General features: G+C 42.1%; 1 protein-coding gene and 2 long non-coding RNA genes across 3 annotated transcripts in view; 1 reads left to right on the top strand and 2 right to left on the bottom strand.

Annotated features, from left to right (window-relative positions):
* RNF11 (ring finger protein 11) overlaps nucleotides 1-3219 on the bottom strand; it is a 32921-nt gene extending 29702 nt beyond the window's left edge. Inside the window, exon 1 of the mRNA XM_075037081.1 lies at nucleotides 2527-3219. Within this exon, the coding sequence (XP_074893182.1) occupies nucleotides 2527-2649 (123 nt within the window). The 5' untranslated portion in view covers nucleotides 2650-3219. The remainder of the gene's footprint in view (nucleotides 1-2526) is intronic.
* Nucleotides 1851-19096, top strand: part of LOC142035210 (uncharacterized) — an 18646-nt gene continuing 1400 nt past the window's right edge. The window contains exons 1-5 of the long non-coding RNA XR_012651824.1: nucleotides 1851-2248; nucleotides 8899-9075; nucleotides 12150-12283; nucleotides 14429-14560; nucleotides 14979-17154. This is a non-coding gene — a long non-coding RNA (uncharacterized LOC142035210). The remainder of the gene's footprint in view (nucleotides 2249-8898; nucleotides 9076-12149; nucleotides 12284-14428; nucleotides 14561-14978; nucleotides 17155-19096) is intronic.
* The window catches only part of LOC142035209 (uncharacterized), a 23431-nt gene continuing 22073 nt past the window's right edge, over nucleotides 17739-19096 (bottom strand). Inside the window, exon 5 of the long non-coding RNA XR_012651823.1 lies at nucleotides 17739-18108. This is a non-coding gene — a long non-coding RNA (uncharacterized LOC142035209). The remainder of the gene's footprint in view (nucleotides 18109-19096) is intronic.

The following is a 19096-nucleotide window of genomic DNA, read 5'->3' as shown; positions in this document are numbered from 1 at the left end:
TCCTAATGTCTCTATATTATACATACTCTAATTCTGGTTAAGACACTGTGAAAGAAGCAATCATCACAAACAAGGACAAAACTCCTAAATTCCTATTTGTAACGCTGAATCCAAGCTGCCACTTGAAAGTTAAAATGAGAGCGCAACCTATTGCTAGCACAACAGCAATAACGGAGCATAAGGAGTTGTCCACATTTGGAGTCTGGCTTGTGCATCTTGTAAACCCCAAACAATTTAAAATTATAAATCCCCTCAACCTCAAAGTGTGTGTGAAATGCTGCATAATATTGTAGGTAAGGCTTTTTTTTTTTTTTTTTTTTTTTTCAAAAATCACAAACCATTGTGGTTCAAGACCTGTGGAAACAGTAGCTTTGAATTTTGACTATATGAGACACAAAATGCTACCTTTAGGTGAAGCTTTAGGAACTGCTAGGATCAGCGAGCGGAGGGGCTTTCAGGACAGCCAGCAATGTTCGAGACAGCCAAGCACCTCTAGGCACATCACCCAATACTACCCAGCTCTATTCAAGTGAAGGAAGTTTTGCTATGAATACACTTACTCAATAATAGACAACTGTAGGTTCATTTTACTGTCTACTGTGTTCTCAACCAACTATCCACACCTATGAACAGGAAGTTCTTCATCAAGAAAAAATAAAAAAAAAAAAAAAAAACAACGAAGGAAGAGCACTTATCTACACCGAAATCCACATGAGAAGGCCTGCACAGAGCATATACTTGATTTGTGACTCTTACAAGACCTAACAGGTTGTCTTCAAAGGAAGAAAAAACAATCTCCACAAGTCCTCCTGGAATCACAGATGTAAATGCAATAAATAGCACAAACAGTCAAACTTTGTATGTGGATTTGACAAAAATACGATGCATTCCTAAGCCGCATAGCCAATTCAGGCTTAATTTAGAATAACACAACCTTTAAAAAACTGAATCTGCCACCAAACACTTTCCATTTACTGAACTTCAGCAGATGTAGTTCAGAACTCAGAAAAAAATTTCCCACATCGTGAAATTTATTCTAATATTAAGCTTTCGCACCTAAACGAAACAGACACACACTGCCCAGCAACACCAGTGCAGCTTTGCTGCACCAGTAAGGGCTGCTACATATGGGGCTTCTCTTCAACACTCACAGGGCTTCCTACCAGGGCTGTAATTCTTGAACCTGTTAAAGCATTTGTAGATTACACATCTGCCCGGCTAAATACTTCCTGCGATTTTGTTAATTGTACGTCAAGGTCTGCAACTACAGAGTGACTCCCATCCTAGGGAACAGGGAGCTCTCAAGTCACCCTCCAGGATTTGCATCTCAACTGTCATTTCTATAGATTTCTCTGGAACACATCCAATTATCTCAGATAGGAAAACACTTTTTAAAACTTGAATAAAATGTGCAGTTATACCACCGGAATATTTTTTTTTTCCCATTTTTTAGTGCTGTACAACCGTTGACTGTAGATGGCTCGTTTAGGGCAATATACATTTCTATATATGGGGATGGAGATGGCAGGGAGCAGACAAGTGCAACCCCAAGTTCAGCTTCCCCTTCCCGCGGCCAGAGGGGCCAAGAGCGGGGGCTTTCGTATTAACGCCATCAGCACTCAACATCGACGTTATCCTCTGCTGTGAGGAAAGAGAGAAAATACCCAGCCTTCTCCCCCCACCCTCTCGATTCGTCATCAAGCTGTAAATTAACAGATTCTCTCTGAGACTGAGAGAAAGAAAAAAAAAAAAAAAAACACCGAACAATGGGCAACACTTCCCTGCTCGGTGCCCCACACGACCGAGGGGAAATAGGATCCGCTGCGCCGGGAGAGTTACTTACGGGGGATCAGACGCTGCTAAAAATACGGGGAGCGAAGCCCGGGCGATGCTGAGCGCGGCCGGACAAAGCCCGGGCAGCGCTCACGGCCGCGGTCCCCGTCCCGGAGCGTCACCCGAGCAGCGCAACGCCAGACGGTGATGTCACCGCAGGCAGCAACAAAGGACGCGGCACCGGCCGGACGGCCAGCGCCGGCCTTCCTCCTCCTCCTCATCCTCCTCCGGGACCCCGCGGCCGCCCCCCGCCCGGCAACGGGACCGACCGACACCCTCACGCCCTCACACGCACACACACACCCGCCCCCAGCCGGGCCCGGCCCGCCCGACGCTCCCCGCCGGGATCCTCGCCTCCCGTCTGCCGAGAGGCCCGAGCTGTGAGACTGGAGCAGACAAAGCGGCTTCCCCGCCGGTACGCGGGAGCGGAAAGGGAGCGGTTCGGCCGGCCGCCCAGCGCAGGAGCGACGGCGGGGCGGGAGCGGGGTGGAGGGGGCAGACGAGACGAGTCAGCGGCGGCCCCCGGGCCGGCCCTCAGGGCGAGCGGCCTTGTCGCCGAGCCCCGCGCCGCGGCCCCCCGCGCCGCTCTCCTCAGCCTCTCCGCGGGGCCCCGCCGCCCGCCCCGCTCCCTCCGTCGTCCCCCCTCCGGCCTCCGCTCTCCGTACCGCGGCGCTCCCCGCCCCCCTCCCCTACCTGATATGGCGGCGGCGGCTCCTGATCCGGCTCAGCCCCGTCCCCGTAGCTGGCTCTGTCCGACTGCGACTCGTGGAGCAGCGAGATGTCATCCGAGGTGGGGGACTTGAGGCAGTTCCCCATCTTCCCCCCCCTCACCCCTGGGGAGCGGGGCTCCCCCCCCCCGCTCCTCCTTCTCCTCAGGGACGGACCGCCAGCCCCCACCGCCGGCGGCGGCGGCTCCGCGCCCTCAGCCTCCCCGCCGCAGCGCGCAGCCCGCAGCCGCCCCGCCGGGGAGGTTCATGCCAGCCCCGGCCCCTAAGCGGCTTAGCAGCAACCCGGCCGCCCTCCCGCCTCGCTCCGCAGCCGCCCCGACCCCCCGGAGCCAAGGCGGGGGGAGTGGTGGTGGGAGGCGGGGGGGGGGGGGGGCGGCAGGACTGGCCTCCCACCCCCCGAGGGGGGCGGCGGCGGCGTGGGGCAGCGGGCTCCGGTGGGGTCCGCCCGCCCCGCGGCAGCCCGGCGCTGTTCTGCTTCCTGGTCACCAGCTCCCTGCGCACTGGGCTTTGTCGCACAGGCCGCCCTGGCTCCTCCTCTCACTCCTCCCCGCCGGGCCAGGTTAGCAACCGCAAGGCCCCGGCCTCCGCGGTGTGGGGGGGAACCCCTGCCCGCCCCCGGCGGGATGAGGCGCAAGCCGGGCCGGGACCGTCCGGCGGCTGCTGCTGCCTGCGGGGCGGTGGGCTTCCCCCCCCCCCCGGCCCCCAAAATGGTGGGTGCCGCTTCGCTCCACCCCCGGGAGCGCTTTGTTTTTGTTTGTTTTCCGGGCATGGCGGCGGGGACCGGGCGGAAAGGCCGCCCCGGGCCGGCGGCGGCTGCAGGGACATCCCCCCCCCCTCCCCGCCCCGGCTGGCGGTGGTCTGTGAGAGGCCAAGGGTCCTTCCCCGCCGTGTGGTTCGCCGCGGGGTTGTTCCTCAGGGGGGAGGGGGGGGTGACTCGAGTGGGCACGGCTTGTCGGTGTAGGGGCAGGGCCTCGAACCCCGAGTGTGGGGCAAAAAAAAGCAGCCGGCGTTCCTTGTATCGCTTTTCTGTTTCTGAAGGTAGCCCTTCAGGCTTCTGGTGTGATAAGCAGATACTAAGAGAAACCACGTATTTAGCTCCTCTTTTTTTTTTTCTTCATAAAAAAACCATTCAGGCTTGGATATAAATATAGGTAAGTATAGATAAATGCAAACTTAAAGAAAGTGAATGCCCCTCTTTCACTGCCTTAGCATGCTAGCACAGACCCACACAGAGGGGAATGACACTTTTTTTCCTTTATAGGATGATACTTTGTTCTTTCCAGCTTTGTCCTCTGGGAGGGTTCCTCAAAATCCCCCCTCCCCGGCTTTCAGATTCAGACCATGGAAAATATTTAAAAATCCCTTTTTGTTACAGTGTTTTTTAAAGTGAAGCAAATATGGTGCAGATGAGAACAGCCACAAAGTAGGCTCTGTAAAGCAGGACAGCAGGTTTTTATCACCGAGTTCTCTGCTGATCCATGTCAGTCAGAGCTTCCATCTTGGGTCAAAGTATCTACAAACCAGGTGTTCACAGTGATGTATTTGGCTCTACAACCATTTACTTAAGCATTTGAGAGGTCCTGTGGTGGACCTCAGTCTGGGAACAGACTTTTTGCTGGTCATCTATATGAGTTCTTTCTTGAAGATTTCATTTTATTACTGTTGAGGAGTTTTGTCTTGCTGCTTATCAATGGATAACCTAAACAGTCCCAGTGTAAAATCTGTAGCAAAAGAGAAGTTATTGCTGACATTTGTGGTGTTCAAACACAGTTTTAGGCTTTTCTAGCAAACTGAGAATAAAAATGGTGCACGAATTGTGAGCATTGCTCATGATGGAGAGGCTTTGCAATGGAGTACTGTAAATAATAATGACTGTTGTACATGACTTGATCATTTGGGTGTTTATCCTATGAGTATGTTGACTTGGTTTAATAGAATTAGGCAAGCAATCATTGGAGAGAATCCAGCAAACAACTGCCTCACCCAGTCATGATTTCAAGGTTAAGGCAATGTCTGAGCTGTCTGCTCTGAGGACCTTGCGGTGAGACTCCAGCTCTGTTACTGGTATTTTCAGTTGCACAGTGGCAACATCGGGAACAATGAGACTGGCAATTAGGAAGACTTCTGTCTTCAGCTGCCATTTCATGGTTTATTCTCTCTGTGGAGCTTCAGCCTGTACAGGCCTGTGCTGCAGTCTGCCTTGTAGTCTGATCCAGTAGAGTGTAGAGGTCCTGTGGGAGCATGTGGTGCCTCCCCACTGGCTGGGATGTCAAGATTTCCTTTCTTTGGAAACCAGTGTGCAAATGTGGGTCTCTGGTCTCATCCTGGGACGTACTCCGGGGTCCCACCGTGTAGATGTTGCATTTATTTTCCTTGAGGCAGATCTCCAAAAGGAATAACTGCCAAGCCCAGTTAAACTTTCCCATTAGTAGCTACAGGATGCTCCAAATCTGGGCGCCATTTAAAAGATGGAGACTTGTCAAATGCCAGAGTAAGATCTACTTTTCATGGTGGACTCACGCAGACCAAAGAGGAAGCAGCAGTTTACATTGGGCTTTGCAAAGTGGCAGGCTCTGTACCCCTGAGAGCTCTGAACGAGGAAGAGCTATTACCAGTCATTACTGGGTTCTTCACAGCAGGAATGCTTTAAGCCATTTGTTTTCTAAGCCATTCACTCCTCTAAGGCCAGGTAGGTGGTTAATAATGGCTTTGCACCACCAGCTCAAAACTTGTAGAGCAGTTCAGGAGACGGAGAATGGAAAAATTCTTCTGTTCACGAATGCACAAATGTTGTCTTCTAATATCCCTGCATATGCTGTGGTGTGACTGTGAGGCTACTCCTTTTGTTACCATGTTTTTTGCAGCTTGGGGACAAGAAAGCAGCTGAAGAGCTTTTCAAGGTAAAGGTTGGTTGTCCTTATTGCTCAGTAACCATTTGATGGGAGTCTACTGTCCAGAGAACACGAGCTGTTTTCACCATTTCTTAGTATTAAGTTGCAGAAAATTGAATGGACCTGTCAGGCTTCACTGCACCTGCTTTCTGTAGATAATACTTGTAAGTGCAGAGGCTGCTTAGAAGGATCCGCTTTTGCGGAAATAGACACAGAAGTGATCCTTGCATATGCAGAATGGTGGAGGTAACTGTGGACCAAATAGAGTATAGACCAAAAAAAAAACCAACCCAGCCCCCTGTTGATGAGCTGTTCATGCCGTAGGAGATCCTTGTTCCATACAGATTTGGAGGCTCACAAGTAGGTTTTATATGGTCTCTTTTTCTGAGAGGATGTGATTGACAAGTACAGTTTCTCTGTTCCAGGGAACCATAGGACAGCTTAACTAATTTCTTGGTTCTCTCTGTTTTTGACTTCCCCCACTTAGTTTGGGGAACAAGTAATCATCAGGCTGGATTTTCTGGAGCCTTAAAATGATCCTATAGATGGAAGAAAGAGCCATATAGTGGTTTAAGGCTGCATAGATACTACTGGTAGAAAAGACAAATGCGTGTATAAAAATTTGTATCAGACTAATATCAATACAGAACTGGCAACCTAAGTCAATGAGACTTTTTCTTACCTGTAAACATTGAAACAATTGGCTGTAATCTGTTGTCAGAACAGAAATGGGGTAGTCTGAAATTTGCCAGTGTACAGGATTAATGTTCTGGTAAGTCTCGATATGACAGTGTCATACACAGGTCTGTACTAACCACTTTTTGGCAGCTAGCGTCTTCTAAGTGAAATGTATTTTTAAAAACAAAATGGAAATTAATGAAAAATGTTTTTAAAGGATGCAGACAATGGAATGTTTAAGTTTTATTTTAAAGGGTTTTGATATGGGGGAGACAAGTTACATAAAATGCTGTATTCTTAAGGCTCATACAAGCTAGCCAGAGATGATGAGCTATCTTACTGAAAAATCCCTTTCTTTTTGAGTTAAAAATCTAAAAACCACTGAGGATGTGAAAAGTCTTTCTTGTTAATAGTTTCTCTGCAAAATTGACATCATAAATTGCCTAATTTATAGATAAAAGACCCTTTGGTGACTTCATTTTACTTGATCCATGGTCATGTTATTGTTGGACAACATTTTGGGTATGTTTAATGTGTCATGCTCAACGAAAGTTTTTGAAAGACCTTTTCTGTCCTCAGCATGGAAAAGTTTTTTCACTTCCTTTTCTTCCATCAGGCTTACTTTCCTAGCACTTATCATTTCTTATTATGTCTTATCTTTCTTCTGGATAAGATTGTTTTCTCAATTCATACACAGAAGCCAGTTAACTTCTGAGTGCAATCTTTCCATGCCATGGTACCTATAGGCTCAGAGATAGCACTGTTTGCTCAGGTAATGTTGGTGAATAAGATGCATTACAATTTTAAAACCTTCTTCTGGAAAAAAAGGCCTTGTTTACCTCTGGAGAATGGAAGTAAATTACATTCTTCAATTATATATGTGAATCTGATTATGGCAATGACTGAGTTAATTTATCTGGTTATAAAGAACATAGCATCTTCTAAAATGCATGTCATTATTTTTATTTTTGTTGATTTTAGCCGAACCATAGATATTTCTCAGTATATATTACAATTGTATATTGTTTTCTGAGAGACAGTGAATGGTGCACTAGAAAGCAATTATGGATCTAATATTTTTCCCTGAAATGCACTTTGTGATGCAGCATTTTGCTCATGTTTCTGAAAATTACTTAAACTTCTGCTTAAATTATCCTGGCATCACAAACACCACTTACATCAATTTATCCCAAAGATACCATCTTGGTAAGGATATGTTTTCCATTATTGGCATAAATATGTTGCCTTCTGTAATAACTGTTTTCCCCAGGTCCACAATGTTTTATGACCAAAGAGCATAATGCCTAGCTACTCCATGCACGGGGGCACCTACACTGCATGTCACAAAGAAAAAGGACATGTATTTTGGCATTAACAAAACCACACAACAAAGCAGACAGTCATCCTACAAAGGTAACCTCTTCAAACAAACCCTCTGTCACCCAGCTTCATGGTGAATTTTGTGTAGGAGTCAATTTTCCTTTTTCCCAGTGTACCACATATTACCACAGTCTCAACTTCCAGAATGATCGGAGACCTAGAAAACATGATCTAAGAGCAAAGACTGAAAGAATTTGGGGTTGTTTGGTTTAAAGAAAAAGAAAGTGTTGGGAAAAGTAGTAATGATCTTCAAAAATGTAAAAAGTTTTTCTGCAGAGAAAAGGAATGCTTTTTTCTTCATGTTCAGTGGGTCTAGGGCAAGAGGTGATGGACATAGAGTAGGAGATTTAAGGTAGACATTCGGAGATTATTTCAAACTGCAGAAGTAGTTTAGCACTGGAAATTATTACCCGGGAATCTGGCTTACTGAGCGTTTTGAAAGGCAGATTAGGTCAAATGTCTCAGGAATGGTTTTAGTTGCAGTAGATTATATACCGATAACCCCAAAAGGTTTCAGACTGGTTTATATTGTTTTGTTTCTCTTGGGTGATTTACAACAGATGCATTACTGCTGTGTTTTAATTCTCGCTCTGCCTTATATCCTTAGAAAATGCCAGTAAGAACACATGGCAGGAGGTAAAAAATCAGGTAAGAAGAATGGGTGGCGAAGTTCCCAATAGCAGAATATTAAGGAATCACAGTTACTGCAGGGTAACTGTTGTGTTTGAGTGGGAGTGTGACTTGCTGACACGTCCCCCTGACAGGCTTTGGGACACTTGAGTACTGAGCTGGCATTCAACAAGTGGTAGATATTCAATACACAGAAATCTATGTTTTAACTTTACTCTTTTACTTTTTAATTTAATTTAATAAATTTTAATTTAATTTTAAATTTTAATTGAAGTGTTGGTCTTTCTTCACTTTTTACTGCCTGTAAATACTTCCTGAATTTGCAAGGAGCGAGCTCTATCCAGAGTTCACCAGTGGCCAGTTTGTTAGTCATCAGGTACCATCACTGCAGGTTCAGGGGTATTCTGCCCAAGATGAGGGGAAAGGATAGGTATTTGGAGTAGCAGGTCCAGAAGCCAAAATTACCTCAGCTAATGAGGGGTATGAAGTTGAACATGATATTGTTTCATCTGAATTTGACTTTTATCTTGGAGCCTTTGTTCCTCACAAAGCCTTCAGTTCAGTGCAACAGTAAGGTAGTATCTGAAATGCTTGTTCCTCTTTGAAACAGAATTGGGTCATTTATCATTTGTCCAAGTTGAATATGCTTTGTGCTGCATGACTTGAAACACCTCTTGCTCACCTTCTCCTAAGTCTTCCTGTTTTTCTGATTTTCACCATTTTTCCTATAGCCTAAAATCTGTGTTTTCTTCCTGTAGGTAGCTACAGGTCTTCTGCAATAACAGAGTGATAAAATGACACATGGAAAGATTCATGAGAACCTATGGAGTTTGACCCTCTGACATACAACTCTGTCCCAGTCCAAGATCACCTAAGTCTTTGTCATTCCTTGACAGAAAACTGTTGAGACTGTTTCTGGATACTGAATAACATCTGTAGGTACTGTGTTCTAATCCCTTGCAATGTCAAAATTTTTCCTAATATTTAAGATTGCTACAAGTCAAACTCTTTATTACATGTCTTGTCTTGCAGTGATTTTAGATATGTGAAGGCTGTTACGCTGCTTTGTTTCAGTCTTTCTTAGGGATCATGATTTGTAAATCTCCCATATGTTTCACTGTGCTGTAGACTTTCTTTGGTCCACTTTTTCAGTAGGCATGGCATCCAAAGCTGGACACAGTACTCCAGTTAAAACTGCAGTGTTGAGTAAAGAGAATATTATTTAGTATGTGCAAAAATGCCATTTATCAAACTTAGTGTCCTTCCTTTTTCATAATACAACATCATTGACTTCCATTTGTAGCGTACTGTCACTCCCTATCCTTCTCCGTGTAATTCCTGCCTACTCAGATTTTCTTATTTTATGCTTCTCCAGATGATTATTCTGAAGGGTACAATTTAGCACTTCCTGTTGAAACTCTGGTCTGTGACAGCTTAGCTAGCTGAATTGCAGAAGACAGGTTACTGGATACTGAACAGAAGGAATGTGAGGAGGAACCACTGAAGATTTTGTACAAAAAATATTAGGTGATTGTGAATGACTGCCTCTGGCACTGGGGAGGAGTTAGTCTTTGGGAAATTAACTTTACAATCTGGCCAGAAGTGTTTCCTCTTCTTAAGATCCAGTTTTACTTTTTGAATAGTCCGTGTGTGTACAACCTCCTCTTGGAGGGAGAGCAGGCTGGAAATTTGTAGCAGTATTTGCTTTTGCATGCCAAACACTTCTGTTGTCTGATGGAATACAGTGCTTCCTGAAAAAAATTCTAGAAAACAACATCATGCAGAAAACAGGAATGATCATAAATTAAGTCTTCCTGATTTCTCTCTTAGTACGAGAAGGGTTACAAGAAGGTAGCTGCACAATCCCAGTTAGTCTGTCCTGCTTTTGGTTGTGTGGAGATTCCTTTAAGACATGAAAATCTTGATTGTTTAAGCTTACTTATATGACAAAAGAGGAGGCCTTTTTTTTAGCAGAACAAATCACATACTGTTTAAACAAACACTTCCCGCACACTGAAACAAGACAGCTAAAGGTACTGTAAGTCTATTCCTGGTTTTCTTTTTTTTAAATGTTTCAAAATTTTTGTGTCTAAGAATAAATTCTTTTTCTTTTCATTTATTTTGAAGTGCGTGCCTAGAGTTAGTTTTTGTAACAGCAAGCTTTTCCCTCTTTCAGTTTATAGAAATTACAGACTCTGTGGAGCTACTTTCTCTAACTTTTTTTTGGAGGTGTTATCATCTTAACAGGAACATCCTAACAGTAGACTTGCAGACTGCTTTAGAAATTCATATATTAGGTTACATATTGACTTGGGAAATGTCTCAAAACAACATACACTTTACATGGTGTTTTGGACTACGTACTTTTCCACAAAAGCTCAGGTAGAAGTAGATGACCTTACAGAATCTCTGCAAGACACAGGATGACTGTAATGGTGCATATTGTCTCTGACTCATAAGCTGTACACCAGCACAGTGCAAAGGTTAAGGACAAGATAAAATCACTTGGTGCTGTTTTGATTTCCTGAGGGATTATTGGTTTTATGCAAGACATGGGGAGTGGGGTTCCTTTTGTGAGGACTGTTTCTGTGCCAGAATTTGAAAGTATGGGCTAAAATTGTTCCTGTCAACTGTGATGACATTCATAGTTTTTGCATCAGAATCTTAAATTTGTATACAAAGATCTCCGTTGTAGAAGCCCCATCTTGTGGACGATCAATCCATGACTACTCAGCAAAACTGAGATTTTAAATACTTGGAAAATCTGAAGATGTTTTGGTAGTCTTTGCAATAAACTGGGGAGTCTTCATATTGCTGGCCAATATGGAAGCTTCATTCATGTGTAGAAATCACATATGCTTTTTGAAGACTGTTTTCACAGGTAAGAAATAGCAAATTACAGAGAGGTGATAAACAGGGATGGAAACAAGGATGTTGTCCCCAGAACTCTGTTTTAAGTCTGAATAGGCTAAAACACTAACAAGCCTGAATCCTGCCTTGAATTCCCAGAGTAGTTTCCTGTAGCATTTGTATAGTATAAATGAGTCTTTGTGTGGCAAAATCATATAAGGGCAGAAGGACATTCTTTGGAAAAATTGTTAAGACAGAAAGAATAGCAAAGTAGGCATGAAAACTGAATCTGGAAACTTTGGGATTACCCTTAATGAGATACTTGGTTTCAGCACAAAGTAATGGAAAAGGGCAAGCAACTCCAGACTCACTGAGCCAACATACTGGGTAGGAAGAGTGTTAGGAAGGTAAAAAGAGCATGAAAACATGCCTGTTATAAAAGCTATTTTCAAATTTCAGTATGACATTAGTAGAATATATTATATATATTCTATTATATAAATAATCTATACATATAATTAGAATAGCTTTTTGTCACTCTGAAGAAATTGGATTAGTATATGATAGTTTTCTGTTTCTTCTATATGAAGAAATTAGAAAACTGTATGATGGTTTTCCATTTAATAATAAAGGCTATATTAAAGTAGCCAGAAAGTGTAGCGACATCTAGGGAAAGTTTGGCAGAGGTGCCTCCATGCTAAAACATCTGTAGCTCCATTTTTTACTTCTTAGGTTGGCATTTGACAGTCATACTACATTCAAAAAGAATAGCGTCTTGCGCAACATAACCTGTTGAGGTACGTAATGAATACGAGAATATGATCTTTATTTTAAGGTTTTAGAATGATCCCAGTAGGATTTTTGAGTGGTGGTAGTAGAAAAGAGCTGCTCTTCACTGAATTTGCAATTAGATCTGTGAGAATTTTAAGCAGGAGACATGTATGTGCTTAAATCCAATCTACTCTTCAAAAGACATCTTACACCTCTAACTGAAAATGTAACCACATTTTTTTTCTGAGAAGGTAGTGTACCCAGGGAAAGTTTGTCTGGAGTGGCTTGCATGGAAGGGATGACAAGAGTAAAAAGGAATATGGCATGTGAATGGGGTGCCATACCAGCCCCTTTGTTGGGAGGAGAACAGAGATTGCTATTCCTACAGGTGGATGTCTGACTAAGCATGGTGATTAAAAAGAGACAAAAGTTCATGATCTGGACATCACAAAGCCAGGAAAGAATTTCCTAGTTCTTATCAAGAGGAGTCTGGATGAAATCTTCACTTTAACGATATATCAGGTACAATACATTTTAATACTTAAAATTACCTGTAAAAGTGACTGTACATCTGACACTTTACAGTTTAGTTTAAAATAACTGTTTACTTCATATTGAATCTAAAGACTTAGATTTTCATCCTTCAGTAGTCTGGGAATTTCATAAACACAACTCATTCGTAACATAAATAGATCTAAAAAAGTCACCATTCTTAATAAATTAACAGATAAAACTATAAATGCACATTACCAGCATATTATTAAAAAATCCACAGGATGCTTAGGGGTTCCTGACTGACTCTTTTTAGTTCTCATAGCAATCCAAAGCCTCTTTTGAAGTAGAATTCTATGGGTTTGATGAAGGGCATCTTTGAGGAATTGTCCGAGCCAGAGCAAAACCTCTGAGAAAAATGCATATTCTCAATTTTGACCTTAGTCTGCTCCTTAAGAAAGGGAGTATTAAGACTTTAGCAATCTACAGGACTAAAATTTTTACCTGAGAGCAAATTCTCCTGGAACCAGCACGTGCAATAAAAAGAAAAATCTTTCTTAGTGTGAAATGAAGCCATGAAAGGAGCTTTGTGGGTCCTTTCTGTGGAGGGTGTTTCTTCCTCAAGAGACCGGGAACAGCAGATGCTAGTTCACCCTTCAAGGGAAGAGCATATGAAGTGGGAACATCTACTTAGAATTCCCTGCACTTAAATAATGAAGCATGAACAATTCAACAAGAGGAGTACAGACAGATACTAGTATGGTGTGAAATCTAGAAAAGCTGTAGCCTAAGAAAAGAAAATTAATATGTAAAGCTTGTAATAAAAGGGTGTTGGAAAGCAAGAATTTATTCCAGAGGTGTCCGGGGAGGGAATAATGATTGCTCAGAATCCCTGCTCCACCAAGTGAATTCATTGTAGTACAGAGAAAGGACAAGCCCCTGGTATAAAGGACAGACTATTTCCTTATTCATTCTGAGCAGAAGGCTCTAGAAAAAGCCAGTGTTGGTAAAAGCAGAAGTCTCTGGAGGAGTATAAGACAAGGCCAAGCATTCAGTAATACTTTTTATATTAGATTGTATTAGAAATTATAGTTGCTTGTATATATATGCTCATATGAGAAGGAAGGAAACTGATGACATCAAGACACTGAAGAGTAATCTGTTGCACATTCCCCTGCTAATATGTACAATAAAATGTTCAGTTGCAGTGTATCATAAACAGAGGGTTAATTGCTAAAAGTTGCAGATTAATATGAATCTCTTGTACTAATAGATTTTATCAAGAAAATACAGCAGGAGTAGAAACTCAAAGCTTAAGTGTAAACTTGCAGTAATCCACTAGCAGAAGAATTGTGTAGGTGTATAAAATTGATTTGAAAAGGAATGAAGAGGTGTGACTGGTGAATTGCTACTTTTTGAAGATTAAAAATCAGTGCACATGTAGGTCATGTTAAAAAGTACGTCTTCATCCTTATCTCTTTATTATGCACATTTTTGTAAAAGTTTTCTTTGGTTGCCTCTAGCTTTTCTACTATTTTAAATCTTTGCATATTCATTTTTATTGATATAAAAATGTTAAGAGATGTAATAGTACTGATATATCAAGTGATTTAGCATTGAAAAAGATAGAAAGATTTTCAGTGGCCATTTGAAAACAAGGTTTGGTGTGTTAAGTTACTACAAAATTAAATATATGCAGTTGAACTCTGAGCACTTGTGTTCGTAATGTTAAAGTGTTCTCTTAAATCTGTGTCTCCATAATGACATTTGAATTCCAACTTTGGTATGTAATTTTAGTATAGTACTTTATGTTTGATTTTCAGCTTTTTCAGCTTATGTTTGATTTGCAGCTAGACGACTTCAAGCAGATTCTTCTTCTTAATCAAAAGGAAGAAAGCTTTTGCTCTACCTCTTTATAAACTCACCAGAACCAATCCTTCATACCAAGGTTCATGTTTTATTGACCAGACAGTGTTTTATCTTGGCAATTAATTTCTGCAAGGATACAGTGCTGTAGAAACTATTAAAGAACAGTATTGATGTTGCTGTAGTATTTTACCAGAGTAGGTATTTAAAATATACAGTTCATTACTTACATTTTCATGTCTGTGGTATTAGCCTGTTCCACTACCCTGCACCTGTAGTGTCTCTGCCTTGTGTCCCTTCCTCTTCCAGCCCTGTCCCTTCCTCTGGAGCTCTGGTGGTACCACATTGCCGCAACACCACTGCCACTTGCATTAGTCACCACCATAGGATGCACTTCCCCAGAGATGGATGCTGGTCCCTGTACATAAACAGATCAGTGAGGTAAGGAGAAGGCAAGGCCCCTGCCATCACCAAAGACAACTTGAAACTCTTCCAAGCCTTGTCCAAAAGGTTCAATAATAATCCTACAGTTCCTTAGGGTAAGACACTTTTTCTGGTATTAATGTCGTGAACATTTTAAAATGGCATCAGCCATTAATTACTATCACAACTTTTAATTCTGTGTTTCTGTTTCAAATTTTCCCCAGTTCAATCAGAACCAAAAGTTAATGCCCATTGGCTGATTTCCAGTGCATGCCTCCACGGAAACTGTTGCCTTTAACTGGTGGAGAGATCAAGGCTTGAACTGACAAAAGACATCTGTATCTTAGAAAACAAATTAGTGATTATGTTTTAATTTATAAGTTCCTGGCTCTTTTATGGTTCCTGTTTTTCAAGTAATGTCTCTTTGGATCCCTAGCTGATGGAGAGTCAAAATGGAAAAGGTCCATGAGAGAATTATCACAATACAACATCTGGTCTGCGTTGGAAAAAGCTGAGAATGATATTCAACATCTCTGAGACCAAGAGGCAGCTATGAGGCACTTTGAAAGTCAGTCTATAAAAAATCGTGCCGGTTGTGGCCTCCTGGGCCAATCTAGCATTGTTTTGGGAAGAGCTACTCTGCTTCCTAGCATCTGAATTTTAATCTCAATTCAGCACGGATATGTGAGAGGTGGGAGTGGTATGAAAGGTGTTTGCTTTTCCTAATGTTAATCTGAATCCCAGCATTGTCCAAATTATATTGTGGTTTTTTGCCAGTCTCCCAATTTTCTTTTGAGCATGTTAGCTGAAGAGTCAAAAGGCTTTCCCAGGGCTTTTGGCATAGCTTTATAGGAAAAAAAAGATGGAAAGGACTTTGGATATTTTTGGAAGAATATTTTGCATCCTGCTTTAAACTGTTCCAGAAGGTAAATGGACATTAGCTAGACTGTGTATTGGCTCGTGTACTGCTATGTCACTAATGGCAAGGAGTTTTGCTTTGCCTAATTGTTCCTGTTTTCTGCAGTCACAGACTATCAGAAATGCAAAAAAATCATGGACCAACCCAGGCAGTAAGGGTACCACTGGATTCAGAGGGAACAAACTCCTTCCACCACATGACACTTTGGTCCTTTAAGTCATCATAGCTCATGCAGAACAGAAACAATTTGACATGTATAACAAGAAACGCTACAAATTGTTTGCCAAAAACATATACTGCAGATGGAAGAACTGATGAAAATTGTTTATAGATGAGGAACTAAATGTAGATTTTTCAAGAACAAGGTTGCTGTCTTCCTTGCCAAGACAAACAAATCTGATAGAACATCTCATTGCTTTAGGCTGCCTGAGGACCCACTGGAAAGTCTATGGACCTTTCTGCACAGAAAATTTGTGTGTTGTCAATACATAGTATTGTCCACAGTTGCACTGTGGCAGCTGCAGAGGAAGTGGAAGGTTCTCAGGAATACGTGAGGGAAAACTGGATTTTTGGCTCCTGAAACAATATGGAGTGCTTTTGGAAACTGTGGAAGTTTATGAGCTGGATGTTACTGCTACAAAAGGTTATCTGTGAGTTAAACATAATGGTGATTAATCTGTTATCTTTAGATCTCAACAGTAACAACATGATGAAATTGAGAATTCCTATTCTTTAGAACTGCAGTTTTCCAAGATGCCTTCATTCCTATGAAGATATCTGGATTTGCACTGTTAGAGTTTTTCAGGGTTACCTTTAGAAATGTGTGCACAGATGTTTTTACAAGGCAGTATGTAGTTATCCCAAAGAACTGTTTTTAATGGGCCAGTTCTTTAGGAAAAGCATGTACCGAGCATAAATACAATCCCTGATACAGACATAAAACATGTATTAGCAGAATAATATAGTTTGTATTTCCCTGATGAATAGCAGGCCCTGGAAATATAAAACTAATAATGTCCTTAAAATTCTGTTGTATCTGTAAACGTACATATTGGAAAAGAGGGCCAGCAGCATCTTGGGCTGCACTAGGAAAAGCATTGCCAGGAGGTCAAAGGAGGTGATTATTCGCCTTTACTCAGCACTGGTGAGACTTCAGTGCGAGTACTGTGCCCAGTTCTGGGCTCCCCACAAGAAGAAGGACATGGACATACTGGAGCGAGTGCAGGAAATGGCCATGAAGATGATTAAGAGAATGGAGCATCTGCCACATGGTTGCCCAAAGTGGTTGTGGAGTTGGCATCCTTGAAGATACTTAAAGCCCAACTGGGCAAGCTCCTGAGCAGCCTGTTCTGGGTGATTCTGCTTTAAGCTGGGGGTTGGACTGGGTGATCTCCAGAGGTGCTTCCAACCTCAGTGATGCTGTGAATATTTGAAGCAGTTTGCTTATGTCTTGTCAGCATTTTAGCTGGAACTTGGCTGTGGAGGAATCCTAAAGAAAGCAAAGGCTGTGACCCTAAAAATACATCCAGATGGCTGAGGCCCAGAAGAGGCGTAGTGAGAGCTGCTAAGTGTTTTGAATGTCTTCTCAGAGTGATATTTGACTTAAAAATACAGATATGGAAGTGACTTGGGTCTTACTATCAATGACACTGAATACCTATAACGATCTCTCACTTCAGCTGGACCGCAGATGGTAACAACCTTTCTCTTTCTGAACACCTATTTTAGTTTAATCTTGCTCTGGAAAATCTTAGCATATACTTTACTCTAGAAATGAGTATTTGGTGGTTTATGGTGCAGAATTTGTTTGTTGGTTTGTTACACGCTTTCTTTCCTTACTAGCATGGATATTAACAAATTGCAATGTATTTTGACATATTGCTTCAGTAACAGGCACATACTATGTCTCTAAGGAGTTGAGAATATCATAATTTGAACAAGGAAAAATCAAAATATGTCATTACATTGCACAAGTCTTATGAGGAGCGGCTGAGGGAGCTGGGGTTGTTTAGTCTGGAGAAAAGGAGGCTGAGGGGAGACCTTATTGCTCTCTACAGCTACCTGAAAGAAGGTTGTAATGAGGTGGGTGCTGGTCTCTTCTATCAAGTAACTAGTGATAGGACAAAAGGAAATGGCCTCAAGTTGCGGCAGGGGAGGTTTAGGTCGGATATTAGGAAAAATTTCTTTACTGAGAGGGCTGTCAGACATTGGAATAGGCTGCCCAGGGAAGTGGTTGAGTCACCATCCCTGGAGGTATTAAAAAAGCGAGTAGACGGGGTACTTCAGGACATGGTTTAGTGGGCATGGTTGATGGTTGGACTCGATGATCTTGAAGGTCTTTTCCAACCTAAACAATTCTATGATTCTATATTCTATGGCACTTAGTTTGTAAATATTCTTAAAGCACCTTCAAAATAAGAACAAAGATGAACTTTTAAAATGGCTTTCATATTTTAATAGACACAAGATTTATATGGAAAGGCAAAGATAATGTATTTTTTTAGACCAGCTGAATAGTGATAGGAAGATCTGCCTGTGGTTTTTCATCATGAAAATGCCAAGGAACTAACTTGAAGTGTTGAGAATTCCTGGATCCTCCTTCTTTTGAAAACTCTTTCACATTGCCTCTAAGAAAAGGGGAAACACCCTGAAAAACAAGAAATTGAGGAATGTTGCACAAGGAATTAGGAAATTAATAGATTATTGAGCATTTGATTTGATTTTTTTGCACTTTAGCAGATGAAACAATAAGTAAATAACCTGTTTCTTTATTATCAATATATGGAGTCACATTGGGTCTGGCAGACCAAGACATAAATATATAAATAACACCTGTGATAATTATTAGAAGACATCAAGTTTTGCTATGGATGAATCCATCCTGAAACCACAAAATGAAGTCTTCAGACATAAATAATATATGAAGGTCAAATACCCATAGTCATAAGTTGCCATATTGCTGCCACCACTTTTCACTGACTTAATGCTTTTACAGCATATCTCCTCTGATTGCAATAGTCTCTGTGTGGGAGGTTTTTTTTGGTGGGAAGAGTATTACTTTAAATTGACACCTCTAGCAGCAGTTCCTACTTCTACTGTTTTCCTTTTATAAATTTATAGCCTATTATATCTATCCAAGCCTGGCATAGCTCCAAGTCACCCATTTCTCAGTAATACAGGAAATTAAATCTAATGTCTAATAAGCGTAAAGGCTTATGCAACTTTCGTTCACTGAATAAAAGTATGAAATAACTTAATAATATTACTTTGTCTTTTGATAGCTGGAGAGTCGTGCACTTTGTTTTTCTGTAGACCAAATAGGTTCTGCATTTGGACTAGGGGAGGCTGGGTTTATCCATCCCTTTCTGCAAACTTTCTGAATGTCACCTCAATATTCTTCTCATATTGAAGGACCCCTGAAACTTTCATGTCTAGGTTTTGGTGCCCTTCTCCGCTTCTCCCTGTGGTAGGAACCCCCTTTGTTCTCCGACGCAAGGGCTGTGTACCCCGGAGTCTTACCCTGGGGGTGCTGGCTGCTTTCTCATTCATTGTCTCCCTCCCAGGATTTTCTCCAGCCTGACCAGATTTCTGCCTGTTCCATCCCATTTTCTGTTAATACCCACTGCGGTTCTGTG

The sequence above is a fragment of the Buteo buteo genome, chromosome 10 (genome assembly GCF_964188355.1).
Source record: "Buteo buteo chromosome 10, bButBut1.hap1.1, whole genome shotgun sequence".
NCBI classification, from domain to species: Eukaryota; Metazoa; Chordata; class Aves; order Accipitriformes; family Accipitridae; genus Buteo; species Buteo buteo.
The sequence above is the reverse complement of the archived record's forward strand: the minus strand, read 5'-3'. Positions and strand labels throughout refer to the sequence as shown.